General features: G+C 40.9%; 2 protein-coding genes across 6 annotated transcripts; one reads left to right on the top strand and one right to left on the bottom strand.

The window, feature by feature from the left end:
• The first annotated feature begins 977 nt into the window (after positions 1–977).
• On the top strand, positions 978–8,970 carry LOC141441757 (ornithine decarboxylase 1-like). Its single transcript, XM_074106605.1, is given in 10 exon segments — positions 978–998; positions 1,210–1,396; positions 1,471–1,588; positions 2,011–2,142; positions 5,038–5,161; positions 5,546–5,651; positions 5,654–5,718; positions 6,697–6,828; positions 7,251–7,370; positions 8,650–8,970. Coding segments are annotated over 10 exon segments (1,203 nt in total). The 5' UTR covers positions 978–992; the 3' UTR covers positions 8,863–8,970.
• A 2,943-nt stretch (positions 8,971–11,913) lies between these two features.
• Positions 11,914–21,987, bottom strand: LOC141441447 (ornithine decarboxylase 2-like). Of its 5 annotated transcripts, none has more exons than XM_074106189.1 (11): positions 20,565–21,987; positions 19,351–19,447; positions 18,391–18,571; positions 18,199–18,316; positions 17,088–17,219; positions 16,047–16,170; positions 14,587–14,760; positions 14,373–14,504; positions 13,807–13,920; positions 12,865–13,073; positions 11,914–12,120 (listed from the first exon to the last, which is right to left on the bottom strand). In XM_074106189.1, the coding sequence occupies exons 2-11, from the start codon at positions 19,351–19,353 to the stop codon at positions 11,955–11,957; spliced, it is 1,353 nt and encodes a 450-aa protein (XP_073962290.1). In that variant the 5' UTR covers positions 19,354–19,447; positions 20,565–21,987; the 3' UTR covers positions 11,914–11,954. The 5 variants fall into 5 exon arrangements, with proteins under 5 accessions (XP_073962290.1, XP_073962289.1, XP_073962292.1 ...); XM_074106188.1 differs by having other exon boundaries at positions 20,569–21,987; XM_074106191.1 differs by having other exon boundaries at positions 19,351–19,406; positions 20,569–21,987.
• Positions 21,988–22,759: the final 772 nt, after the last annotated feature.

The following is a 22,759-nucleotide window of genomic DNA, read 5'->3' as shown; positions in this document are numbered from 1 at the left end:
GAACTCGCTGCGCGCTCACCTCGCTTTCAACTCGCCCGCAAATCGCTAGTGTAATAAGGGCCTAACTGGCTACCGCCTAAGGGTGGCCAGTTATTGATGATTTACCTTACTCTAATTAAACGCATTTTATGATGATTCTTGACGTTTTTTACGCGCCGACAAGCACCGCAATGGGCCCGCGTGGGAACTAATGCCCAAGCTCTCTCATTCTGAGAGGAGGCCTGTGCCCAGCAGTGGGACGTATAGGCTAGGATAATGATGATGATGATGACGCGCCGACAAAGTACCGACGTCCGACACGTCTTCCAAACCGATACCGAGCGCACAGAAAGCATTCAAGAGCGGCACCGACAATAAGGTACCTTTCTTACTAAACTTTAAGGGATGTTTTAACTCATAAAAAATCGATTTAAAAACTTGTGTCTCTGTCAAATTAAAATTTAGACCCTGCTTATTAATATAGAGTAAAAAAGAAAAAATGATTTTTTTTCGACATTTTACTTCAAGCGCGATTATCTCGGAAACTAGAACCGACAACAAGGTACCTTTTACCAGATAACGCCACATTTTATGAGTTGTGAGTCGCGTTTTTTCGGTCTCGTTATTTCTGCTGTACCTATACTTGAAACGTTTAGGTAATTAACTAAATGTAAACAAACTTCAGCTGCCAGATTTGGTGGATTTAAGGCTTTTAAACATTTTATTTATCTGTCATTGTAATACAAACTAGACTAGACTAGTGTATTTCAATACAAAAATGTAAATGTTTAGATAGTTTAATGGCGGAATTTAAATATTTAAGACACCAATTCAATTGTTTTGTTTACATTTCGTTAAATACCTATCCAAACCAAGTATAAGTAGTATTCGGTTCCATACAAAAGCTCCAGTTTGTGCGACACCAACACCAGCGAGTGTAGCGTGTACACAAATTGTATAACATTATTGCATTAGTTAAACACTGTAGATATGTAGAACTAGTCAGTAATGCAATGCAGGTCATTTGTCATAGTTTGAGAACCCATTTTAGAGTACCTACTTATAATATGTGTATACTATACCTAGATAAAATAATGTATATTCAACTGCGCGTATATAATTAGGGCTTTTAACACTCATGTGATGCTTTTATGAAACTGGCACACATGTTTTAAGGACCCTTATTACGCAACAGTTGCATTAACTACTATTGTAAATGTGCAAAACCAGATGTTGGACGAAGAAGTGACGGTGATAGAAGACAATTGGAGTGCCTTGCAGGCGGCACGCGACATCGTGGCGAGCGGCGGCGGCTGCGTCGCGCAGGAGGAGCCCTTCTACGTGTGCGACCTGCGCGAGCTAGCCGCGCGCCACGCGCGCTGGCGCGACCTCATGCCGCGCGTCGAGCCCTTCTACGGTACGTGACAGTCAGACAGACAGACAGACAGCTGTGTGCATGTGAGCGCGCTGAGCACGCTGTTGTTGTTGCAGCCGTCAAGTGCAACGACGACAAGCTGCTGCTGCGCACGCTCGCCGCGCTGGGCACCGGCTTCGACTGCGCCTCGCGCGGAGAGATCGACCTCGTCACAAACCTCGGAGTTGCGCCTGAGTGAGTATGAGAACCTACGAGTACAGTCCACAGTAGTCCACACCACACCAGAGCAGTTTGCGATCCTACCGACTGCGCCAATGATGAACGTCAATTTCCAGAAATAATCTACTTATATAAAATTTACTTACATTGCAACTCTTGAGTTCGATTCAGGTCTCTTTCTGGTATCCTTTGTTTGTCTTGACTTAGTAAGTTTGATTTTTTACTGTTCCAAGGGGTAGTAAGTAGAATTATTTGATATTTATTTCAGCTTGATACTTCCATGCGTCTCTTGAGGAAAGGGTCTTGACAGAAGAACGGACGGACAATGTGATATAAAGGTTCCGTTTTTACCAACTGCGGTACGGACTATGGAATCCTAATTTCAAAACCCAAGTTATTGTTATGATACCCTAATATTTATTTGTTTTTGTTTCTAGCCGTATAATCTACGCTAATACGTTAAAGATCGCGTCGCACGTGCGCTACGCTGCCAGCGTCGGCGTCAACATCGTGACCTTCGACTCCAAGGATGAACTGATCAAGATCAAACAGAACATGCCAAACGCACAGTGAGTACCATGCTCATTGTTCATCATTAGCTATATTACAAACATTTTTCTAAGCAACCATATCACTTTTTCACTCTCCAGTCGGGACCATTTCGTGATAATATTTGTCTTGATTTCCGTTTTTATTTTTCTTTGCTTTGTAAAATGTGGCGTTATCTGGGAAAAGGTACCTTGTTGTCGGTATTGAGTTATTGATATCCCCATAATCTACATACATTTAGCTATCGAACCATGTAAGAAACATGCATGTAGGTTTAATAGATATTTTTTTAAAAAATGTTGAAGCTCAAAAGCCAGAAAAGGTGATTATGAGAAAATTGAATTCAAACTTATACACCCAATAAAAGTATGTTATTGTTGGAAGTTACATAGATGACATGCTATTTGAGGAGTAGATTGTACGGGCTTTCAGGTTTCAAGAATAATTTTGTAATTGGACAACGGTTTTCCTATAGTTTACCTTGCCAAAGTGCATAAAGTAAAAAAAAAAGGTTGATGGATTTTTTACATTTTTTTCCATTTATAGTATATTTCCATTGGATTTTATCGAAGGAAAAAATATTATGCATAATTGGACACTAAATAAGAACTACTCTGTTTTAAATTAACGTTGTTTATTATTATAAAAAAAATACTTTAACAAAAATAACTTTGTTGTTTACAAATGTAATTAAACAGTCAAAATCAACAAACTTTTATATTTAGTACGCAAAACATAGCCAAATGAGACCAAATTAACTTAACAAATCGAAAAAAACTAGTTTTTTCAGTCTCAAAATTCAAGGTATCGTTTAGTAAAAAGTTGGTACAATCACTATATATTTCTAAAGGTATCTTATAAATTTAGTGATTATGAAGTGATATCATCTGAAAACGACTAATAACTTACGATTAATTTTAATAATCTTAATTTAAGAACACTGTAGTATTAAAACTCTTACCAAAAACCTATAATTTTGTCTCAACACACTAAATGATTAACGTATTTGAAAGGTACCTTATTGTCGGACGTAAAATGTTTAGTGACATAGTTAAGAATAAGATCTAAAAAAATGCTTTTGATTTGTAGTTGTAACTATTAATCGTTATTATTATTACTATAAATCAACCTCTAAAGACCAGCAGGTGGTAGGACCTTGTGCAAGGTCCGCCCGGATTGCTACCACTATCTTGCTCGCTAATCCTGCCGTGAATAGCAGTGCTTGCATTGTTGTGTTTCGGCGTGGAGAGTAAGACAACCGGTGAAATTACTGGCATTTGAGGTATCCCATCTTAGGCCTCTAGGTTGGCAACGCATCTGCAATCCCCCTGGTGTTGCAGGTGTCTAAGGGCGGTGGTAATCTCTTACCATCAGGTGACCCACTTGCTCGTTTGCCATCCAGTCGAATAAAAAAAAGACAAATTGGCGTAAATCGTCAATAAGGGCCTTATCACACTAGTGATTCGCGGGAGAGTTGAAAGCGAGGCAAGCGTGCAGTGAATTCGCTGCGAGCGTATAACGATTTCGCCGCAAGCGCGCAACGATGTCGCTACTGCGAGCGCATGGCGAGTTCGCTGCTTTAGCGCAAAATACGCCATATTGTAGACTTTCGTATAATAAATAGGGCGTCTTCGGCGCTAACGCAGCGAACTCGCAGCGACATCGTTGCGCGCTCGCGGCGATATCGTTTCGTGCTCGCGGTGAAATCGTTACGCGCTCGAAGCGAACTCGCTTCGCGCTCACCTCGCTTTCAACTCGCCCGCAAATCGCTAGTGTAATAAGGGCCTAACTGGCTACCGCTTAAGGGTGGCCAGTTATTAATGATTTACCTTACTCTAATTAAACGCATTTTATGATGATTCTTGACGTTTTTTACGCGCCGACAAGCACCGCAATGGGCCCGCGTGGGAACTAATGCCCAAGCTCTCTCATTCTGAGAGGGGTCCTGTGCCCAGCAGTGGGACGTATAGGCTAGGATGATGATGATGATGATGACGCGCCGACAAAGTACCGACGTCCGACACGTCTTCCAAACCGATACCGAGCGCACAGAAAGCATTCAAGAGCGGCACCGACAATAAGGTACCTTTCTTACTAAACTTTAAGGGATGTTTTAACTCATAAAAATCGTTTTAAAAACTTGTATCTCTTGTAAAATTAAAATTTAGACCCTGCTTATTAATATAGAGTAAAAAAAGAAAAAATGATTTTTTTCGACATTTTACTTCAAGCGCGATTATCTCGGAAACTAGAACCGACAACAAGGTACCTATCGAAAATACAAACTGAGACATGGATGCACAGAAAAACCAGAAAAAGAGACCAGCGCTGGGAATCGAACCCAGGTCCTCAGCAATCCGTGCTGCGTGCTATAACCCCTACACCACCGTGGACAGGAATTTAGACACGAATTTTTCCTATGCATACATATCTCAGGTTGCTTATTTCTACTACGCTACTTATGCAGCAGCACTAGCGACATCTATGTTTCGCTCTCATCGAGAGACGTCAACATTCTTTCGGAACCAACCGCTCACCCAGACAAGAGATGTCGCTTCGCTACTAAGCAATCAAATTATGATTGGTTATTTGGAGTCTTTTTGTATTTTTTATTTCAACTCCAAAAAAGAAATTGAAATAATTGAATTGGAGTTGAAATAAAAAATACAAAAAGACTCCAAATAACCAATCATAACAAGGTACCTTTTACCAGATAACGCCACAAATGTCACGAATACCTACTTAAACGTTTATCTTTCTTCTTTCTTTCTACTTAAAATAAAAGTTGATTTACCAAATTAACGGATTCTTGATGATGCGTTCTTGTTCTGCCACTGGGCGAAATGTTCTGGTTTCATTTTGTGACAGCATGTACCTATAGGTACTTGATGTATATTATCATTATCACATTGCAGGGTGGTGTTGCGTATACGCTGCGACGCCACAGTAGCTCAGTTGTACTTTGGCAAGCGGTTCGGCTGCGACCCCACCACCGAGGCGCCGGCGCTACTCAAGCTGGCTGTCGCGCTCGGATTGGATGTAAGTACCTATTACAATATTAATAATAGATAGACAGATGGATCCTTCTACATTATGTTTCGGACGTGTGATTCGACGTGGACACTATACTCGTAGAGCGACTAGTTCAGGGAACCATAACAGATAACCAGTTGTGTAGCGATGAATCAACAAGATCATTGGCGTGCCTTGGGTCGATTCCAGGGTGGGCGGTTGGTACTGCGCGCCGCAGCAGAGCTTTACCAGCACTAACGCTGCCTACCCTGCTGCCTACTCAATGCACGCCATAGGATTGATAACTTCAACTGGCTGCAATCGGCAAGTGGTTCATACTGCAGCTGCCTCTGCCATTGGCAACATAAGACCACGGTATAAAGACTGTAACAGGGTTGCTTGTTTTTTTAGGTGATCGGCGTATCTTTCCACGTGGGATCGGATATGCAGGAGCCTGACGCGTACGCGCGCGCGATTGCGCACTGCCGTGACGTGTTCGCGCTCGCGGCGGAGGGGGGCCGCGCATGCGCCTCGTGGACATCGGCGGCGGCTTCCCGGGGGGCAGCGGGACCAGCATCAAGGAGGTAGATTATCACATTTCAATAAAACTGTTCCACAAGTGTGACAAATAATCGAGGGTAGAAAAAGAGCAAGAGGGTCATCTGATGGAAAATGATCACCACCACCCACGAATACCAACAGCTCCAGAAGAGCCCTGGTCTGTTGGCAGTTTCTAAATAAAGTAAACTCAATTTACGCTAAACTCGATTTAAGACGTGACTTATCTCTGGTACAATGTCATCTAAAATGAAGGTAGGTACTTATACATGGAAAGAATGGATCGAAAGACGTCCGCTTTTCCACAAGCACAGCAGGAGACGAGTTAAAATATGATAACGGACTGACTTCGAAATAACAATCCCAACGAGTTGACCATGTCGATTCATTAAGGTAGGGGAAAAGACATAAGTACAGTTAAGTATGTACCTACCTATCTCAACTCAAGCAACATCATCTACGTAGTCCCGACCCGACGTCAAGCCGTAGATGGGCCAATTTATCGACTATTTTACCGACACTTTGGGCGTCTCCGCGTTACCAAAATTGTCTCTCCAACCGTACAATCGTACTTCCAACAAGATATTTCACGGTTTAATAAGTTGAACTTGCGTAGGATGGCATGTATTCATGTACACCATCTATTAAATAACAGAAAAAACATGTTTACTTACAACAATCTGCAATTGTTTGAAAAATGTCACGGACAGATTAGCGTGGGTAAAAAAAGTTGATTGGCCCCAGCTAACAACAATGTTTCCTTCCGTCCAGATGTCAGCTGTAATCAATAAAAAAAAATGCCTGTTGGGGTTTAATTAAAACCTTGTATGGAGACTTTAAGGTATCATCAACTGTGTTTTACAAGCTTTTATTTACCTTGCAACTTTCGTGGGTAAGTTTTGTAGTTTCAAAATTACCAAACCATTTTTCGCCCACTTTCTGGTGTCCGATTGAGGCGTCGTAAAACAGGAGACCATAGCCTTATAAGCTGTTCATTTGTACAGGTGGCAGAGGTGATCAACGCTGCGCTGGAGACGCACTTCCCAGATCGCGGCGTGCGCGTGATCGCAGAGCCGGGGCGCTACTTCGCGGCCGCTGCGTACACTCTCGCCGTCATGGTGCACGCCAAGCGAGAGGTAAGCCAGTGTAGCGCCATCTAGTAAGCAAATATAGACCCCAAATCCAACATCGCGCCGATTCGCGCCATCGCAGTTTCTCAACTCGAATGCATAATACAACTTCCGACGGTCTACCTTCGGACTTCGGTAGCTAAGCTAGGCATAATCTCTGTCTGGCTGGAGAGAGATCTCTCTATTGTAGAAATGAAATAGTTAATTTTGCTGCAGACGAATTTCACGAGGTATGGTTGCAGGTAGAACCCTGTTGCAGTCAGCATTTGCCGCATACCTACCTATAGCAAAAAAATCTTGAAAACTGCGACAGGGTTCTACCGAGTGTGTCACGTACGATCTGGTCAAGGTATAACAGAAACAGAAAGATCTGTACCAAACCCACGAAATATTTAAATTAGAGTACAATGAAGATGTCTTTTCTTAAGATACCAGCTAAAGACGAGGCGAGCGAACCGCAAACAATGTACTGCATCAACGACGGAGTTTGGGGCTCCTTTAACGCTGTGATGACCGCCGGCGAGAAGGTCAAGCCTATACTGCTTTACGTGAGTGATTTATTTTAGGCAAATAAGCAGTGGTGTCGGGTTAGAATTACACCTCTCCATTTCTTCCGTGGATGTCGTAAGAGGCGACAAAGTATATATACTCGTACGTTAAGGTATACCGTAGGCGACAGGCTAGCAACCTGTCACCATTGTACAAGGCTCGTATACCGGTTAAATTTCTAAACCGTTATTATGTACTTGGCGCAAAACCTTTTCATTTTGGTTTCGTTCGCGAAACCGTTACTTTTAAACCGGTTTTTAAGGGAACATTTCCATAAAGTTCTTGCAAGATTAACCGGTTTAGAACAATAAAAACCGGTTTATTTCGGCGCAGGATAAACGTCGCCGGCCGGCCAGCTGTCACTCGTCGAATAAACCGGTTTATTTAGGTTATAGTTAAGTTTTTAAAAACGTTCGCGTTCTTATGAAAGTTCGGAGTTAAACCGAAATAAACCGGTATTTACCGCTATTTTATAAACCAGTTCCGAGCCTTGCTATTGTACCTTTTTTGTCAAACTTTAAATCTAAAATTGCTAAAACTGGCTCCGAAGCGGTAACGTTTCGTGTGCTCTGCCTACCCCTGCCGGCGTGATGTTTGTGTGTGTGTGTATTCCTTCGAGATTCGTTAATCTCAAATGTCGAAGTCACAGACGTTGGCGTCACAGACCAAGGGCGGATCCACTGTTGTGGGAACGATGGTCACGCCCACAACCCTAATAGACTTGTGATGACACACTTTCACGGTCTATTGAGATCATAGGCTGATGTAATGAGAATAAACACAAACACATTAATCTAGAATCGTTCCTGAATTGACCGATTTTCAGGTGACCACAACTTTGAACTTTTGAACTTTTTTGAGAGCTGGAGGATCCCCGCCTGCTAGCCACTGAATTGAACACCGATTTTCTAAAGGCTATGGCCATGGACTCATTCCAGCTTCTGTGAACTTGTGAACGTTTTTGAGCAATGAACAGCGCTCGCCTATTAACAAACGCGACCTGTCATTTTGTCGCTTGTCGTAATAGATCTATAAGGGCGCCAAAGGCATGACTCGCTCAGAGCGCTGGAATGGCTAAGGATGGCCGGTCCTGGTGACAAACTTTAAAATGGTTTCGAGAATTTCATGGGTTTAGTTCAAGCTTTCATTTTTCAATTCAAGGTCAGCAATTTTTTCTAGGATCCAAGTACGTGTACCATTTTGTAAGCATAAATCTACGTCTTTGAACTCACCCCCTGAACCTTCTGAACCTTTTTAAATTCCTCTTTCCTCTTCCAGCCAAGCACCGAAAACCCCCAACCTTGCTCGATATGGGGCCCGACCTGCAGCCCGCTGGACTGCATCGTGCCAGCGACGTCCCTGCCACCCCTTCAGGTCGGCTCCTGGCTGCTGTTCAAGGACATGGGAGCCTACACACTCACTAATAGCACCGACTTCAACGGCTTTAAAAAAGCGCGCGTAAAAACTTTCGTTGACCGATGTTTGTGGTGACGCGTGATAGAATGATATTTTATGGCTAATCTTTCAGCAAAGCGAATCGCGAATTAATAGACGGCAATTTTAAGAAACCGAAACTCGTCAATAAAACAACTTTCTTGGTAGATGCTTGTTTTTCTAAGATACATTTATCTGCCATTTATAATTTTGCCTTTGCCAGGCTTTTTATGAATAACAGAGGATTAATATACAAATTAATGATGATATGGACCTCTATTGCATTGAGTTACGGACTCCAAATAATAATCAATCGAAGAAAACAGGTGACTATCAAAACCAGCGGTATTTCGAGAGAGGGCGTCACATCACAATCCTCCTCCAAGTCCTCCTCATATATCCACACATATCAAATTGATAAACCTCCTAAAAACACTAAATTTTCGGCAGCTTTAAGAACTTTTTACAATGCCCTCGGACTTGCCATGTAATGACAGCGGGATTTTAACATTACTTTACTCATTCATTTTCATATCATTCATTCTCCTTTCATGCAATCCAGAGGCTGTACCTATTCCCTAAAGTTTGTATTGCTCGCGATCGCTAGCGTCAGAAACGTTAGACAATATGACCTCTGTTCTTCATGTAGCTGTAGCTGTTGTGTAATCAAGTAAGCATCTTTAACTCTGGTGGCACTAGCTATACCTACGTCAAAGGCGATAAGGGTTTCGATAATGGAAATAAAGAACTCTCACGCCTCGCCACGCGGTCACGCAAAGTCTTGGCTGGATCGTAAACACTGCACACGATGCGAAGTTTTATCTCTGCTGTGGAATAGAGTTAATAATAATATCTTGGGACAAAGTACATCAATTGAACTAGCCCCAAACCAGTGGCGTAGCGTGCCTTGGCGGGGCCCCGTTTAAAAAATTGTTTGGGGGCCCTTAAAGGGTAAAGATTTCTCACAAAATAAAAATAAATGTTTGCATAAAATTAACAGAAATATTAATTCATCATAAATATAATTGATACGGCAGATACGGCGGTAGCTACGCCCCTGCCCCAAACTAAAGTTCAAGTTCAAACGAATTATTCCTGATTCGTCGTAATCCTATTTCGTCGGATTCCTGATTCGTCAGATTTTCAATATCAAAGGAAACTATGCAATTACCGTGTACTTTTATATTTAATATTAAAAACGAATCTTCCTTTCTGATAAATACTGGTTTACCTACTACATGATAGATTTGATTATATATAGATAATTTCGACGAAACAAGAATACGACGAATCAGGAATGCGACGAAACAGGAATCCGACTAAACAGGAATACGACGAATCAGGATCAATTCGCTCAAACTAGTTCCGCTTGCATCATTTAGCTAGATCAAGGGTCGGCAATAGGCGGAGATGACCTAGCCTCGGACCGCCAAGTGTCTTTGAATATGGGTATAATACCTACTTAGCTAATTATTTTGTATAGTGTATATGTTAGAAATATTAGAGAACTGACTGAAAGGCTTTCCAACCGCATATGCAACTGTCCTCTGTCCTCTTCATACCAAGATTATTTTGGCACAATCTCCCCTTCTCTCCCTTCTCAACTACCTACATAGTGGCATAGCCTATCTGCACCTCTCTGAGCAGCTACTTGACAACCTTGAGCGGCTTCAGAATGTGCGCTACTACGATAGTACTATTACTTAAATATTCTGTGGCGCTACGCTTCATATTTGGTCTCCGAAAATACGACCATGTGTCCTGTTTTCGAGCTCAGCTGAAGTGGCTGCCAATTCGTCTACAGCGTAATGTTAATACTTTGTCGTTGCTTTTTAATGTCCTTTTATACTCTCGTGCCTCAGTCCACGTCCTATCTTTCGGAAAGATTCAGTTACTTGGCTGTTGGGTACGTACGGGAACCTTTTGCGGGTGAGTGATGAATTTTCTTTCGCTTTTCCAGTCACGACACATGTAGGTAAACAAATGGCTATACAACGTATCCTAATAGAAGAGAAGTATAAAAACCACTGTGAAAATATGCAAGTTAAAGTGACACATCCCACGAAGGACAGATAACCGTTGGGGGAGAAAAGTTCTCAAGTGGTGACCACGAACCGGAAGACGAACCGTTGGCAGCCCTCCCACTAGGTGGACTGACAACTCCCACTAGGTGGCGTTCTAAAGGGGAGGCCTTTGTTCAGTAGTGGACGATGTCTTCCGATTGATGATGATAATAAAAACCCGTATGTTCAAGCAGGAATAGGTATTTTAATGAATAAATAAATTACACCATGATTTAAAATATATCCTTAACTACGTGCCTTCTAAACAAAATATCATTGTAGCTTTACATCGCATTAGGTATGTCAACCCGCTTAATATCCTAAAATACCACTAGTTTCTAGCTAGGGGCAATGATTGCTAGGGGGTTAACACACTAGCACAAAAGCCAGCGCGCTACGGTTAGGCTACGGCAACAATGCAATTAGTGGAGAACAATTTGATTTTCTATACATTGCGCGGTTGTGCACTCACCGCCTCTGGCGGACTTAGGTCGTTCGAGACCAAAACTCCCTCCCCTCAGTAATCAGTCTTATAAGTTAATATAAGTATTAAGCATATTTTAGCCTTGTCCAGAACTTTTGGACATTTTAGAGGCCCCACTGTTAGTCCGCCACTGATCACCGCTCAGCAGTTAACTTGACACTCCATGTAATGTAATTGAAAACTATTGGCCGGGTTGTTAAGCCCACGAACTAATGAGGGCTATCGTTTTTTGTCTCACTAGATGGCGCACTGTTGCGTGAGGTTTTTAAGTGTGGCTTTCAGAGTCTGTTATTACGGCGTTAAAACAAAGTTAGATTAAATCATATTAAACACCTTAAACCGTACCATAAAAATATCCAGCAACCGCAGTGTTGGTTAGTCCCGTTTTGTTCGAAAAAAAAGGGAGGACAAAGTTCCAAAGACAAAAATGTCTTAAACACAGACATTCATTGCCCGTAACGCATAATTGCCATAATTAATTTCAGGTAATGCAAAATATTCACAAAAAAACTAATTATAAATAAACCGCGTAGCTCACCCAAAAACTATGAGATTTGACATTTCGGAGACCTCACGCTACACTAGCGCCTCTAGCGGTGAATTCATTCGCGATAGCCCTCATTGCTTGAGCACGAAGCATCGACGAAGACGGCGTGGCGCTCGGCGGGATCGCAGACCGCGCCTGCCGCGCACGGCAGCGACGGCGGCGCCGCGCGCCCCACAGAGAACTGGCACTCCGAGAACGGACTCTGCTCCTTCAGCACCGACCTGTGGGACACGGGAAACTTGGTTAGGTCGAGCGAGGAGAATTGCGATGGCAGATATTTAAGATTGGTTTTTCGAGTCTTTTATCCACTAGTGGTGTAGTGGTAGTGGTATAGCACGCTGCACGGAATGCTGAGGACCTGGGTTCGATTCCCAGCGCTGGTCTCTTTTTCTGGTTTTTTGTGTAAACCACCCATGACAAACTCAAAATCACATGACTGGCAACATTGACCGCAAGATACTTAAGCTTATTTAGTGCGTGATTCGGGAGACGTACTATACGACACATAAACGTACGAAAATTTACTAACAAGTTATATTTGTTACAAAAAACAATAAATTAAGCTTTCTTTAAAAAAGCATTTTACATTTATTCCGATCTAAAACTATAAATCCTGATTTATTTTATCATCTGTCCTGATTTTTATGCTGTCGGATATGGTAACTCTAGTCATCCTACATACATTTAATAAACGTATTTTGAATTTAGCGCGAAACACATTCACACACTGGTCAGGTGCGGCTGGGGAGCGGGTCGGGTCGGGAGTGCGACGGGCCTATTTACGTGGCTGTAGTGTAGATATATGAACAACATCCCCGCCCCGCTTTCGCCGTCGGTGTGATATTGTTCATGTACTTACACTGCATATTATACAGTCACGTAAATAGGTCCACCGCACTCCCGACCCGATCCGCTCCCGAGCCACACCTGTCTTGTGACTTGTGTATTTTGCGCTCTTGACTCACCAAAGGCGTCTATCAACGAGTGTCTTGACGCGCGCTGCGGTAAAGCCGTTAAAATGGGTGGTGATACTGCGCGTATAGGCTCCCATGTCCTTGAAGAGCAGCCAGGAGCCGACCTGCAGGGGCGGCAGGGACGCGGCTGGCATCACGCAGTCGAGAGGGCAGCAGGACGGACCCCAGATCGAACAAAGCTGAGGCTCCTCATCGCTCGGCTAGAGAAGAGATGGTACACCACAGTGTTAGTAGGGCAAACTTTGGCTTATCCGGTGATACTAGGATACTACTTTATTTTAGACAGATATCACTAATGAGGAAATGTACCTAAGCTATAAAATCAATGGCATTTGTCTGATGTCGCTATTAAGCAATCAAATTAAGATACCTTTTTGGAGTCTTGTTGTATTTTTTAATTCAACTCCAAATTTTGTTACTTTTACGGTCATCCCGTAAAATCCACATCGAAAATACAAACTGAAATAGATGCACAGAAAAACCAAAAAAAAGAGACCAGCGCTGGGAATCCAAAAAAACAATCTTAATTTGATTGCTTAGTAGCGACATCTCTTGTCCGGCTGAGCGGTTAGTTCCGACGGGGTCATAATAGGGTGCTGAAAGTTTCTCGATGGGGGCTAAGATGGCGCTAGTGTCGCAGCTTAAGTTACTCAATAAGAAACAAACAAGCTGAGATATGTGGTGCATAGGAGAAATTTGTGTCTGTATTCCTTTCCAGTGGTGGTGTAGCGGTATAGCACGCAGCACGGAATGCTGAGGACCCAGATTTCGATTCCCAGCGCTGGTCTCTTTTTCTGTTTTTTCTGTGCATCTATGCTTTATTAGTTTAGCTTATATTCAGTTTTAGTTTTCTAATAGTATTTGATTTTGTGTGTAACAAATTCCTTCTAAAACTTATTCTGTGAAAATGTTACATAAAATAAAGGCATTCACATAAAGCAGCATCGGCTCGACTTTCTCGTTGACGGTGATGACACTATTGAAGGAGCCGTACACGCCGTCGGTGATCGAGTACATCGTATGCACCTCACCATCTTCGCTTTTTATCTGAAAACAAAACAAAAATATGGGCTATGGTATACATATATAGGTATTTAATACCTAGTTACAAATATACATTATCTCAAACAAGTAAGTGTCGCAAGTATTCTGATTTAACAACCTAGATATAAAGAGTTTGCGGCGCTTGCTTTTGAAACAATGGGACGCTGTCCGGACGCTTGTTCCTGGCCTTTGGTAACCCCAGGGCTGGTTGCACTTACCTCTCTTAAAGACCAAAACTAATAGCAATTCAGAGATAATTTTAAGGCAATTTAATTTGAGATAATGTTTGTTTCATACTACAATGTGTACAATATATTTTGAGTTCTAGTCGAGGTCTAATTTGAAGATAAATGAAATAAATTCCATTTAGCGGACGTAACATCAGCCGTGAAACTTCGGTCGAATAACTTCAGCATAGTGTGCTCATTGCTTAGACACTTCAATTAGGTACCTACATCTCGTTTGCCATGCACCATGACGGCGAGAGTGTACGCGGCAGCCGCGAAATAGCGCCCCGGCTCTGCGATCACGCGCACGCCACGATCCGGGAAGTGAGTGTCCAGTGCAGCATTGACCACCGCTGCCACCTGGATATAAGAGGTGCGGTTATTGTTAGACCTGTAATTGTGGACAGACTGTCTGACTTGGATCTAGATGCTGTCAACTGACCTCCTTGATGCTGGTGCCGGTGTCCCCCGGGAAGCCGCCGCCGATGTCTACGAGGCGCATGCGCCGGCCCATCTTTGCCGCGACCGCGAACACGTCGCGGCAGAGCGCGATCGCGCGCGCGTACGCATCATACTCCCGCGCGTCGGTCCCGACGTGGAATGACACGCCGATCACCTGAAATAATAATTGGGGTTGACAATTTCTTACAATGTATAGTAAATCAAAACCCATTTCGAGATAAATGCATTTTTAATATCTATCAAGTAGTTTTTATAATTATTAATTTTAACATAATGTATTTAATTTATTACACGAAAAATAAGCAATGACCTTCATTTGATTTATAAAACAGTGACGTAGCCGGTTCAAGTTGTAATATTGTTTGCGTAAACAATAAAATCACCTATTAGTATTCTACGGATATTCCAAAAATTACAAAAAAACCCCGAAACATTCGGCATTTTGATTACAACGCCATCTAATGGGAAGTTTACCATGAACTAACGTGACGAACCGCCGCCGTTGCACAGAGAACTACTTACATCTAATTCGGTCATTTCAGGAATGAGAAGGGGTCAATCTCGGAATGAGAGATAATAAGCTGGAAACTCGTACACAGCTTCATTTTGGTGTCGTAAATGTTGTCTCAAAAGTCACATTTAATCTCGTGTCCGCGTCGTAAGTTATTGTTATTATGTCAAAAAAGTCGGTTTTTCGCGATTATCTCGGTTTCTATAGCTCTAGTGATGTTAAAATTTATTACAAAATTGTAGAGCATAAAATTTGAAACAAGTATTATGTTAAAAAAAAATTGTACGTCCAACCGTTATTGAGATAGAGGGCAGAGAGCCCGCAGCGCTCAGCCATACTGACTGATGCAAGGTCAACCGTGAATCTCAGTGAATAAAGCCTTTTGTATAAAGTTTTAAGTCATTAAAATATCATTAATAATAATTTATTTATTTATTTTTTTATTAAACTTGCAATATGTACGTATGTAACTAAATATGTCAGAAGATACGTAAGTGATGTTCCAAAATTTGCAAACCATTTTTCAAGCACTTCCTGGTCTCCGATTCAGCTTAAACTTGGTACACTTATGTATATTTGGTGACAATGCAAGATTATGGCACCATCAAGCTGATCTGATGATGGAGCCGGAGGGTGGGCACGGGATCTCAGTAACAAAACGATGTTATCATCAGAATGCGAATGTTTAATACTCTTAAATTTAACAATAAAGCTTTTTGCACATCCCAGAAGAGGCGCAAATACTTCTCCGTAACTAAGTAATTTGTAGGTAACAAATAAACGTAGTGATGAAGCCAAATAAAACCGTTTAAAACATAATACGTTTTGTGGTTTATTAAAATAACGTAAAATGCATTTCTGTTAAACACTAATTAGTCCATTCCTTCCATAATTTCCTAAATGCAGATTTAAAAAAAGTATGTACTTACATCGAGGTCAAGCGCCGCAGCCAACTTGAGAAGCGCGGGCGCATCGGTCTCGGGGTCGCAACCGAACCTCGGGCCGAACGACAGCTGCGCGTGCGTCGAGTCGCAGCGGATACGCAGCACAAGCCTTATAAAGAGACTATATTAGCACAGTCAACCACACTTAGGTATTGTTTGAGATCTATAGACATTATTTCCTTCGTAATCCAACTAATGTACTAACATAGGACTGTGGTACCTATCCCTAGAGGAGAACCAATCTTATTTTAACATTTAATTGTTGTTATTGTAGTATGGCAATTGCCACTTTTAGTGTTTAGTTTACTGCTACATAAACGCATATTGCTTATATCAGCGATAATCCAACTGTATATAACTTAGATGCACTTTTAAATAATAGAAGATTGCACAACAAGAGCATAAAACAAGCTATTTTAGCCAAGACGTTTTATATAGCCACCCGAGCCAGCACGGCGAGGGTGGATAGAAACGTCGAGGCGAAAATAGGTTTAATGCTCGAGTTTTACACCTTGCTTTTCAGTTCGATTGCGAGGATATGAACTATTTAACAGTGGAAACAATTTTTCACTTACCATGTACCTTTTATTTTTTATGCATTTCTGTATAATTATATTTTTTTAGTTTTATTGATTTATTTTGATTGATTTTGATAGTTTTTTATTTTTATATAAATTAAAAATGATTAAAAATATGTAGAAACTTTTTCGTTTGTGGCTGTTATTCTTATTATTTTGGTCTTCGACGAAGATTTTACTTTATGCACTAGAGCATAAAAAGTCATTTTATGTCGCTGAGATCCAGCATAAACACGAACTTTACGAGAATGAGAAGTGAAAAGGTTCTTTTACGTACACCTACAACTGGCATCTCATTGAACACCGCATCCCTTCTTATAATATTACATTGTTCATATCATGACATTCTTAGATTTTTTTATATTATTATTAATCTTATTAACGACTTTGACGACTTCATTATAAAATCTTGTAACGACACATTTATGAAAATTATTATTAAACTTACTGCGCATGCGGCATGTTCTCCTTAATCTTGATTAACTCGACTTCAGAGTCGACAGTCATAATGTCGACGCAGACGCCGGCTGCGTAACGAATTTGCGACGGCATTTTTGATGGGTTCGCGAAGATTATACGACTGGAAACAATGTCCACTATTAGTTAACTATTGGTTTTTTAATTAGTCATCGTTCATCCACCAATTACCTCTCAGATTTCGTTTTCTAGATTTTTTTACGTACAACGGCAAAACTTACTAGACATTGGCAAAATTTCCCTCCGATGGATGAGCTGTATAAAAAAAAATTGGCCAAGAGCGTGTCGGACACGCCCGAAATAGAGTTCCGCAGCCATTACGAAAAAATTAAGTAATATTTTTCTAAGGATTTCGTATTTTGTACGGAATTTTCCAAATTTAGGATATTATATACCTTAGGCTGCTATTTACTCTTAAACTACTAATAATTCTCAAGAAAACTTAACCGTTATAGTTTTTCTTGTAAGTTTGATATAAATTTTGCCACCCTCCGGTTTAGATTTTAGAGGGGGAGGGGGGGACGCTCGATTTTAATGAAAATTTGCACTTTAAAGTTGAATATTTTGCAAACAAATCACTGAATGGAAAAATCGTTTAAGCAACCCCCTAATGGATTTGAAAGACCTATCCAAAGATACCTACACTACAAGGTTGGATGAGAAAAAAAAATCAGCCCTACTTTTTTTTTTTAATTTAATGGACCATTTTGTCGGCATAGTTTACATATATATTTGTGCAAAATTACAGCTTTCTAGCATTGATAGTCCCTGAACAAAGCCGCGGACGGACAGGCAGACATGGCGAAACTATAAGGGTTCCGTTTTTTCCATTTTGGCTACGGAACCCTAAAAACTAAACTATAATTTGTTACGAGTAGGCTTCGTTCCCAAGGAAAAACTAAAATTTGCTTGCTCCTCTATGATAGTCCAGCGGTTAAAGTTGTGCTTGGTCTGTCAGTTAGTCATTCAGTAAGGCTACGCTTAAGGGCTTACGGGTTTAAAGGTAGATAAATGTTATTGGCGCAGTCGGTAGGATCGCAAACTGCTCTGGTGAGGTGCGGACTGTAGGTTATCATACTTACTCAGGCGCGACTCCGAGGTTTGTGACGAGGTCGATCTCTCCGCGCGAGGCGCAGTCGAAGCCGGTGCCCAGCGCGGCGAGCGTGCGCAGCAGCAGCTTGTCGTCGTTGCACTTGACGGCTGCAACAACAACAGCGTGCTCAGCGCGCTCACATGCACACAGCTGTCTGTCTGTCTGTCTGACTGTCACGTACCGTAGAAGGGCTCGACGCGCGGCATGAGGTCGCGCCAGCGCGCGTGGCGCGCCTCCAGCTCGCGCAGGTCGCACACGTAGAAGGGCTCCTCCTGTGTTCCACTTGCCACGATGTCGCGCGCCGCCTGCAAGGCACTCCAATTGCCTTCCATCACTATAACGTGATTCTCTTCCTTCAACATCTGGTCCCAAAAAAATTTTTAAACATCCAGGAACGCAAGGTTCCTCAAGATCGGGAGAGGAAGTGCGATCCACCTAAACATCGATTCTGTTTCAAACCAGTTTACCTCTTGTGAGTCACAAATAATTTCTAATATTGTTTAAGAAATGTGTTCGTGCCATGACATCACGATATGGTGTCTTTTATACTTATTACGAGCATGCCTAACCGATTAGGTAAGTTATAAATCACTTGGTTTGCGGCAAGCTAAGGTGATTTACTAGATAAACTGTAATAGATAAATGTAATAAGTATAAAACATATAAGGTTATACATATAAGGTTAAACATAAAATATAACAACACTGAAATAATGAACCCTGACAATATGTCGGCGACTGATCGTAAAATCCGCCAGATCACGAAATTCCTAGGCATATCGTGAAATGGCGCCATCGACAGATCGATTAGAGCAACGCATTCGTCTATATTCCTAGCTCTATACCGGGCACATCGTGATGTGCCGAAAAAAAAGAAAAATTTAGGTAGGTACGACGAGCGAAGTGAGGAGTGGTTAGTAGGTATGAATTGTGACCACAACTTATTTTTGCACTTGGCTGTACATCAAGAAAGCTTGTTTTTTAGTAAAGGAGCATCCAGAACATTTTCAAATGAGGAAGGATATTTTGTGGGACGAGAGAGCGCAGTACAGGGGTCTTTATACCGGCCGCGCTGCTGTAGTGCTATATCTATGGAAAAATGTCTACAATATGTGTATAGAGTAGTATAAGTAATGCCTTACCATTTGAGTTGAAGATCCTAGATGGTCAAGAGTTTAAGACGAAAGTTTCTAAATGGCTGTTGGAATATTGTTTTTATAGTAAAAAGAATTCTTAAATCTTGAAATGACACAATTAATCAATGAGTATCAAAATAATTTATTATAATTATAAATTGTCCTATATACATATATTTTTTATCCTTTTATTCTGATTCTGACATACATAATACATACATACAATCACGCCTCTTTCCCAACGGGGTAGGTAGAGAATAGTCGGGGTAGTAGTAGTCGAAGGATATAGATCCTTCAACTAGCTACGATTCTGGCATACAACTCTCACTTCCTCTACATTCATCAATCTTTTCATGCGTGCACGTCGGTTTAGAGAACTCCTGACTCGACCCTTCTTCAGAACGTCTCCGATTTGATCGAGGTACGTTCGTCTAGGCCAGGGATGGGGAAATAGCGGACCGCGGGCCAAGTCCGGCCCGCGATCTAAACCCGTCATCTAAATTCATCTCGTCATCTCTGAGTGTATTTTACGAGCTACTTCAAGTAACTTGGAGCCTATTTTCGACGCTTTAATAAATGAACAGTCAAAATTTCATCTTTCACACCGACCCAGCACAGTCTAGGCCTTCCTCTTACAACGTTCCCATTCAAGCTCGTCTTATAGATCTGCCTAGTCAATCTGTTTTCATTCATTCTCTCAACATGCCCTTAACCATCCAAGCATCCCTTTCTCAATCCGTGTGACTATACCTTCATTTACACCACAGCGTTCCTTCTGCGTTCATTCTGACGTGCTAACATCTAGTTGTTCATAATTAATCGATAGGTAGTATAGTTTAATTTAATTTACTTAAATTAGTTGAAAAAATTGTTTATCATTTGCATGTCGTTTTCTGGTCGACTGAATACAGTGCCAAATGTACAACATCTTATGTAGGTGACTATACTTATTATATATTCTGGCAAATAAAGCATTCTTATTCTCATTCTCTAATTCTCATTCTCATACATACATACGGGTCAAACATGTAACCCTCCTTCTTCGCAGTCGGGTAAAAAAACCTTCGACTTTGTCACTTCAAAGTTCAATATCTCAAAAACGGCTAAACCGATTTTGATATCTGAGAACCATCTCTAGAAAACTGATTTAAAATAAAAAAACCGCATTCAAATCGGTCCACCCGTTTAAGAGCTACAGTGCCACAGACAGACACACATACACACATAGCGGTCAAACTCATAACACTATTGGCGTCAGGGCTTAAAAAAGCGACTGAAACAATCCGAAACGCGACCGACCATGTGAGTTCGAAATTCAAATGTAACTGTCACTTGAGTCTTAGCGGCAAACTGGCAAGAATGGCGGCTGTGCGGGGTATTTAAGCAACTCATTCACAAAATCAGCCGTAATGGTCCAAGATCCCACCCAAGACCGACCTTAATCCATCTGTTTATCGGATAAAAACTATTTTACATCAAAAAAACTTTTTTCTTCATATTTCGCAAATAAGTTGCGTAAAAAAATATGTTCTATTGCCGTCATTATTGCTACACATTTTTATTAGGTTAGGTTAGGTTAGGTTATAGAAATGTGACTCGAATATAAGATTAGATGTACTCTTGGTGTCATACAACGCCACAGTCATACACCGGTCACATATCTTAAATAAAGATTGTCAATACCTTTTTTTTCAACAATTGCACTCATTTGTTTGTATATAAAGTAAATGAAGTTCCATAGGGAAGAGACAGAGAAAAATGGGTAGGTGAGTCCAAATCTGTAGCGAGCCTAAACCTACTTTTCAAAGTTCTCAGACTGCCGCAACCGGAGGCAGCAACTCTTGGACTTTCAGGTACCTACTAAGATTAACAGTTAGAGATTCACATCTTATTTACGGCATTTCATTTAAGTACTTCAAAAATATGTTATATGTGTATTTTTTAAACAAAAAGTAGGTATTTACTTATGGCTAGATTTTGCTACGAAATAAGAGTACCTACCTAGGTAAGTAACCTTGCGGCGTTGTATGATCTCTTAGTAGGTGTAGAATTTTGGATGTGTTACCACTAGTTCCATGGACAGTACTATAATACGGCCATTCTCATTTTATTGTGTACCTGTCTAATTACTGTACCGCTTCTTTACCGCACTAGTATGACACGGTAATTAGACTTGAGGCACAATTAAATGTAAATGGCAGCCGTCCTTTTTTTCTATGCACACAGTTGTAGTGTCGTGTCGCTTTTGCATGACAAAAAAAACCGGCCAAGAGCGTGTCGGACACGCCCGAAATAGGGTTCCGTAGCCATTACGAAAAAATTAATTAGTATTTTTCTAAGGATTTCGTATTTTGTACGGAATATTCCAAGTTTAGGCATATTTTATAGCTTACGCTGCTATTTACTCTTAAACTACTAATAATTCTCAAGAAAATTTGCTCGATTTTAACGAAAATTTGCACTTTAAAGTTGAATATTTTGCAAACAAATCACTAAATCGAAAAATCGTTTTAGTAACCCCCTAATGGTTTTAAAAGAGCTATCCAATCCGATACCCCATACTACAAGGTTGGATGAGGAAAAAAAATCACCCCCACTTTACGTCTATGACAGGTACCCTAAAAAAATTTTTTTTTTATTGTACCATTTTGTCGGTATAGTTTACATATATATTCGTGCAAAATTACAGCTTTCTAGCATTGATAGTCCCTGAGCAAAGCCACGGACGGACGGACAGAGAGACAGACAGACATGGCGAAAATATATAAGGGTTCCGTTTTTGCCATTTTGGCTACGGAACCCTATAGGTGCACGATAAAATGAGAATAGCGGAAAAAGTTCTATAATAGTACAACGAATAGAACTATAGTAGGAACACACCGAATTTTACAGTGGGATTTTAGGCTAAAAAGATGGATCGAAATTATGCTCGAGTCATTTATTACAGAGATGTTATTCTGATTGAAATGAACGATAGGCAATTGAGACAAAACAATAACCTAGGTACAAAAGAGATATCTCAAATAACGTAGGCACTTAACTTGAGCAATTGTAATGGTAATGTAATGAGCATAGCATGAACGTATTTTTGCATACGCTGCCAAGCCAAGCATTTACGCATGGCGCTGCCAAGAGCGTAGTCAGCGGTATCGGCAATTTTTGAAAAAATATTAGTTTCTTTTTTACAAATATTCAATTTTACTCGCAAATGTGATGAAAAACATTGAGAATTAAAAAAAAACTTCAACCATTCTATTTTATTTACTTAATTATTGTTAAATCGACTTTATAGATTAATTAAACTATGTTTACATGAACAATTATTGAATAATGAATACTTACATAACGGACAGTAAATGAATTTAACAGTTAGTATTAAATTTTAATATTTCAACATTATTTAATTTGGCTGTAT

The sequence above is a fragment of the Choristoneura fumiferana genome, chromosome 24 (genome assembly GCF_025370935.1).
Source record: "Choristoneura fumiferana chromosome 24, NRCan_CFum_1, whole genome shotgun sequence".
Classification (NCBI taxonomy): domain Eukaryota; kingdom Metazoa; phylum Arthropoda; class Insecta; order Lepidoptera; family Tortricidae; genus Choristoneura; species Choristoneura fumiferana.
This window is presented reverse-complemented; position numbering and strand designations above follow the sequence as displayed.

What these genes read in the sequence shown, in the direction of transcription:
- LOC141441447 (XM_074106189.1), bottom strand. An exon ending in GCGCGTCGAGCCCTTCTACG is followed by an intron (nt 18,317 to 18,390) that starts GTACGTGACAGT and finishes TTGTTGTTGCAG; the next exon opens with CCGTCAAGTGCAACGACGAC. An exon ending in GAGAACATGCCGCATGCGCA is followed by an intron (nt 16,171 to 17,087) that starts GTAAGTTTAATA and finishes TCTCTTTATAAG; the next exon opens with GCTTGTGCTGCGTATCCGCT.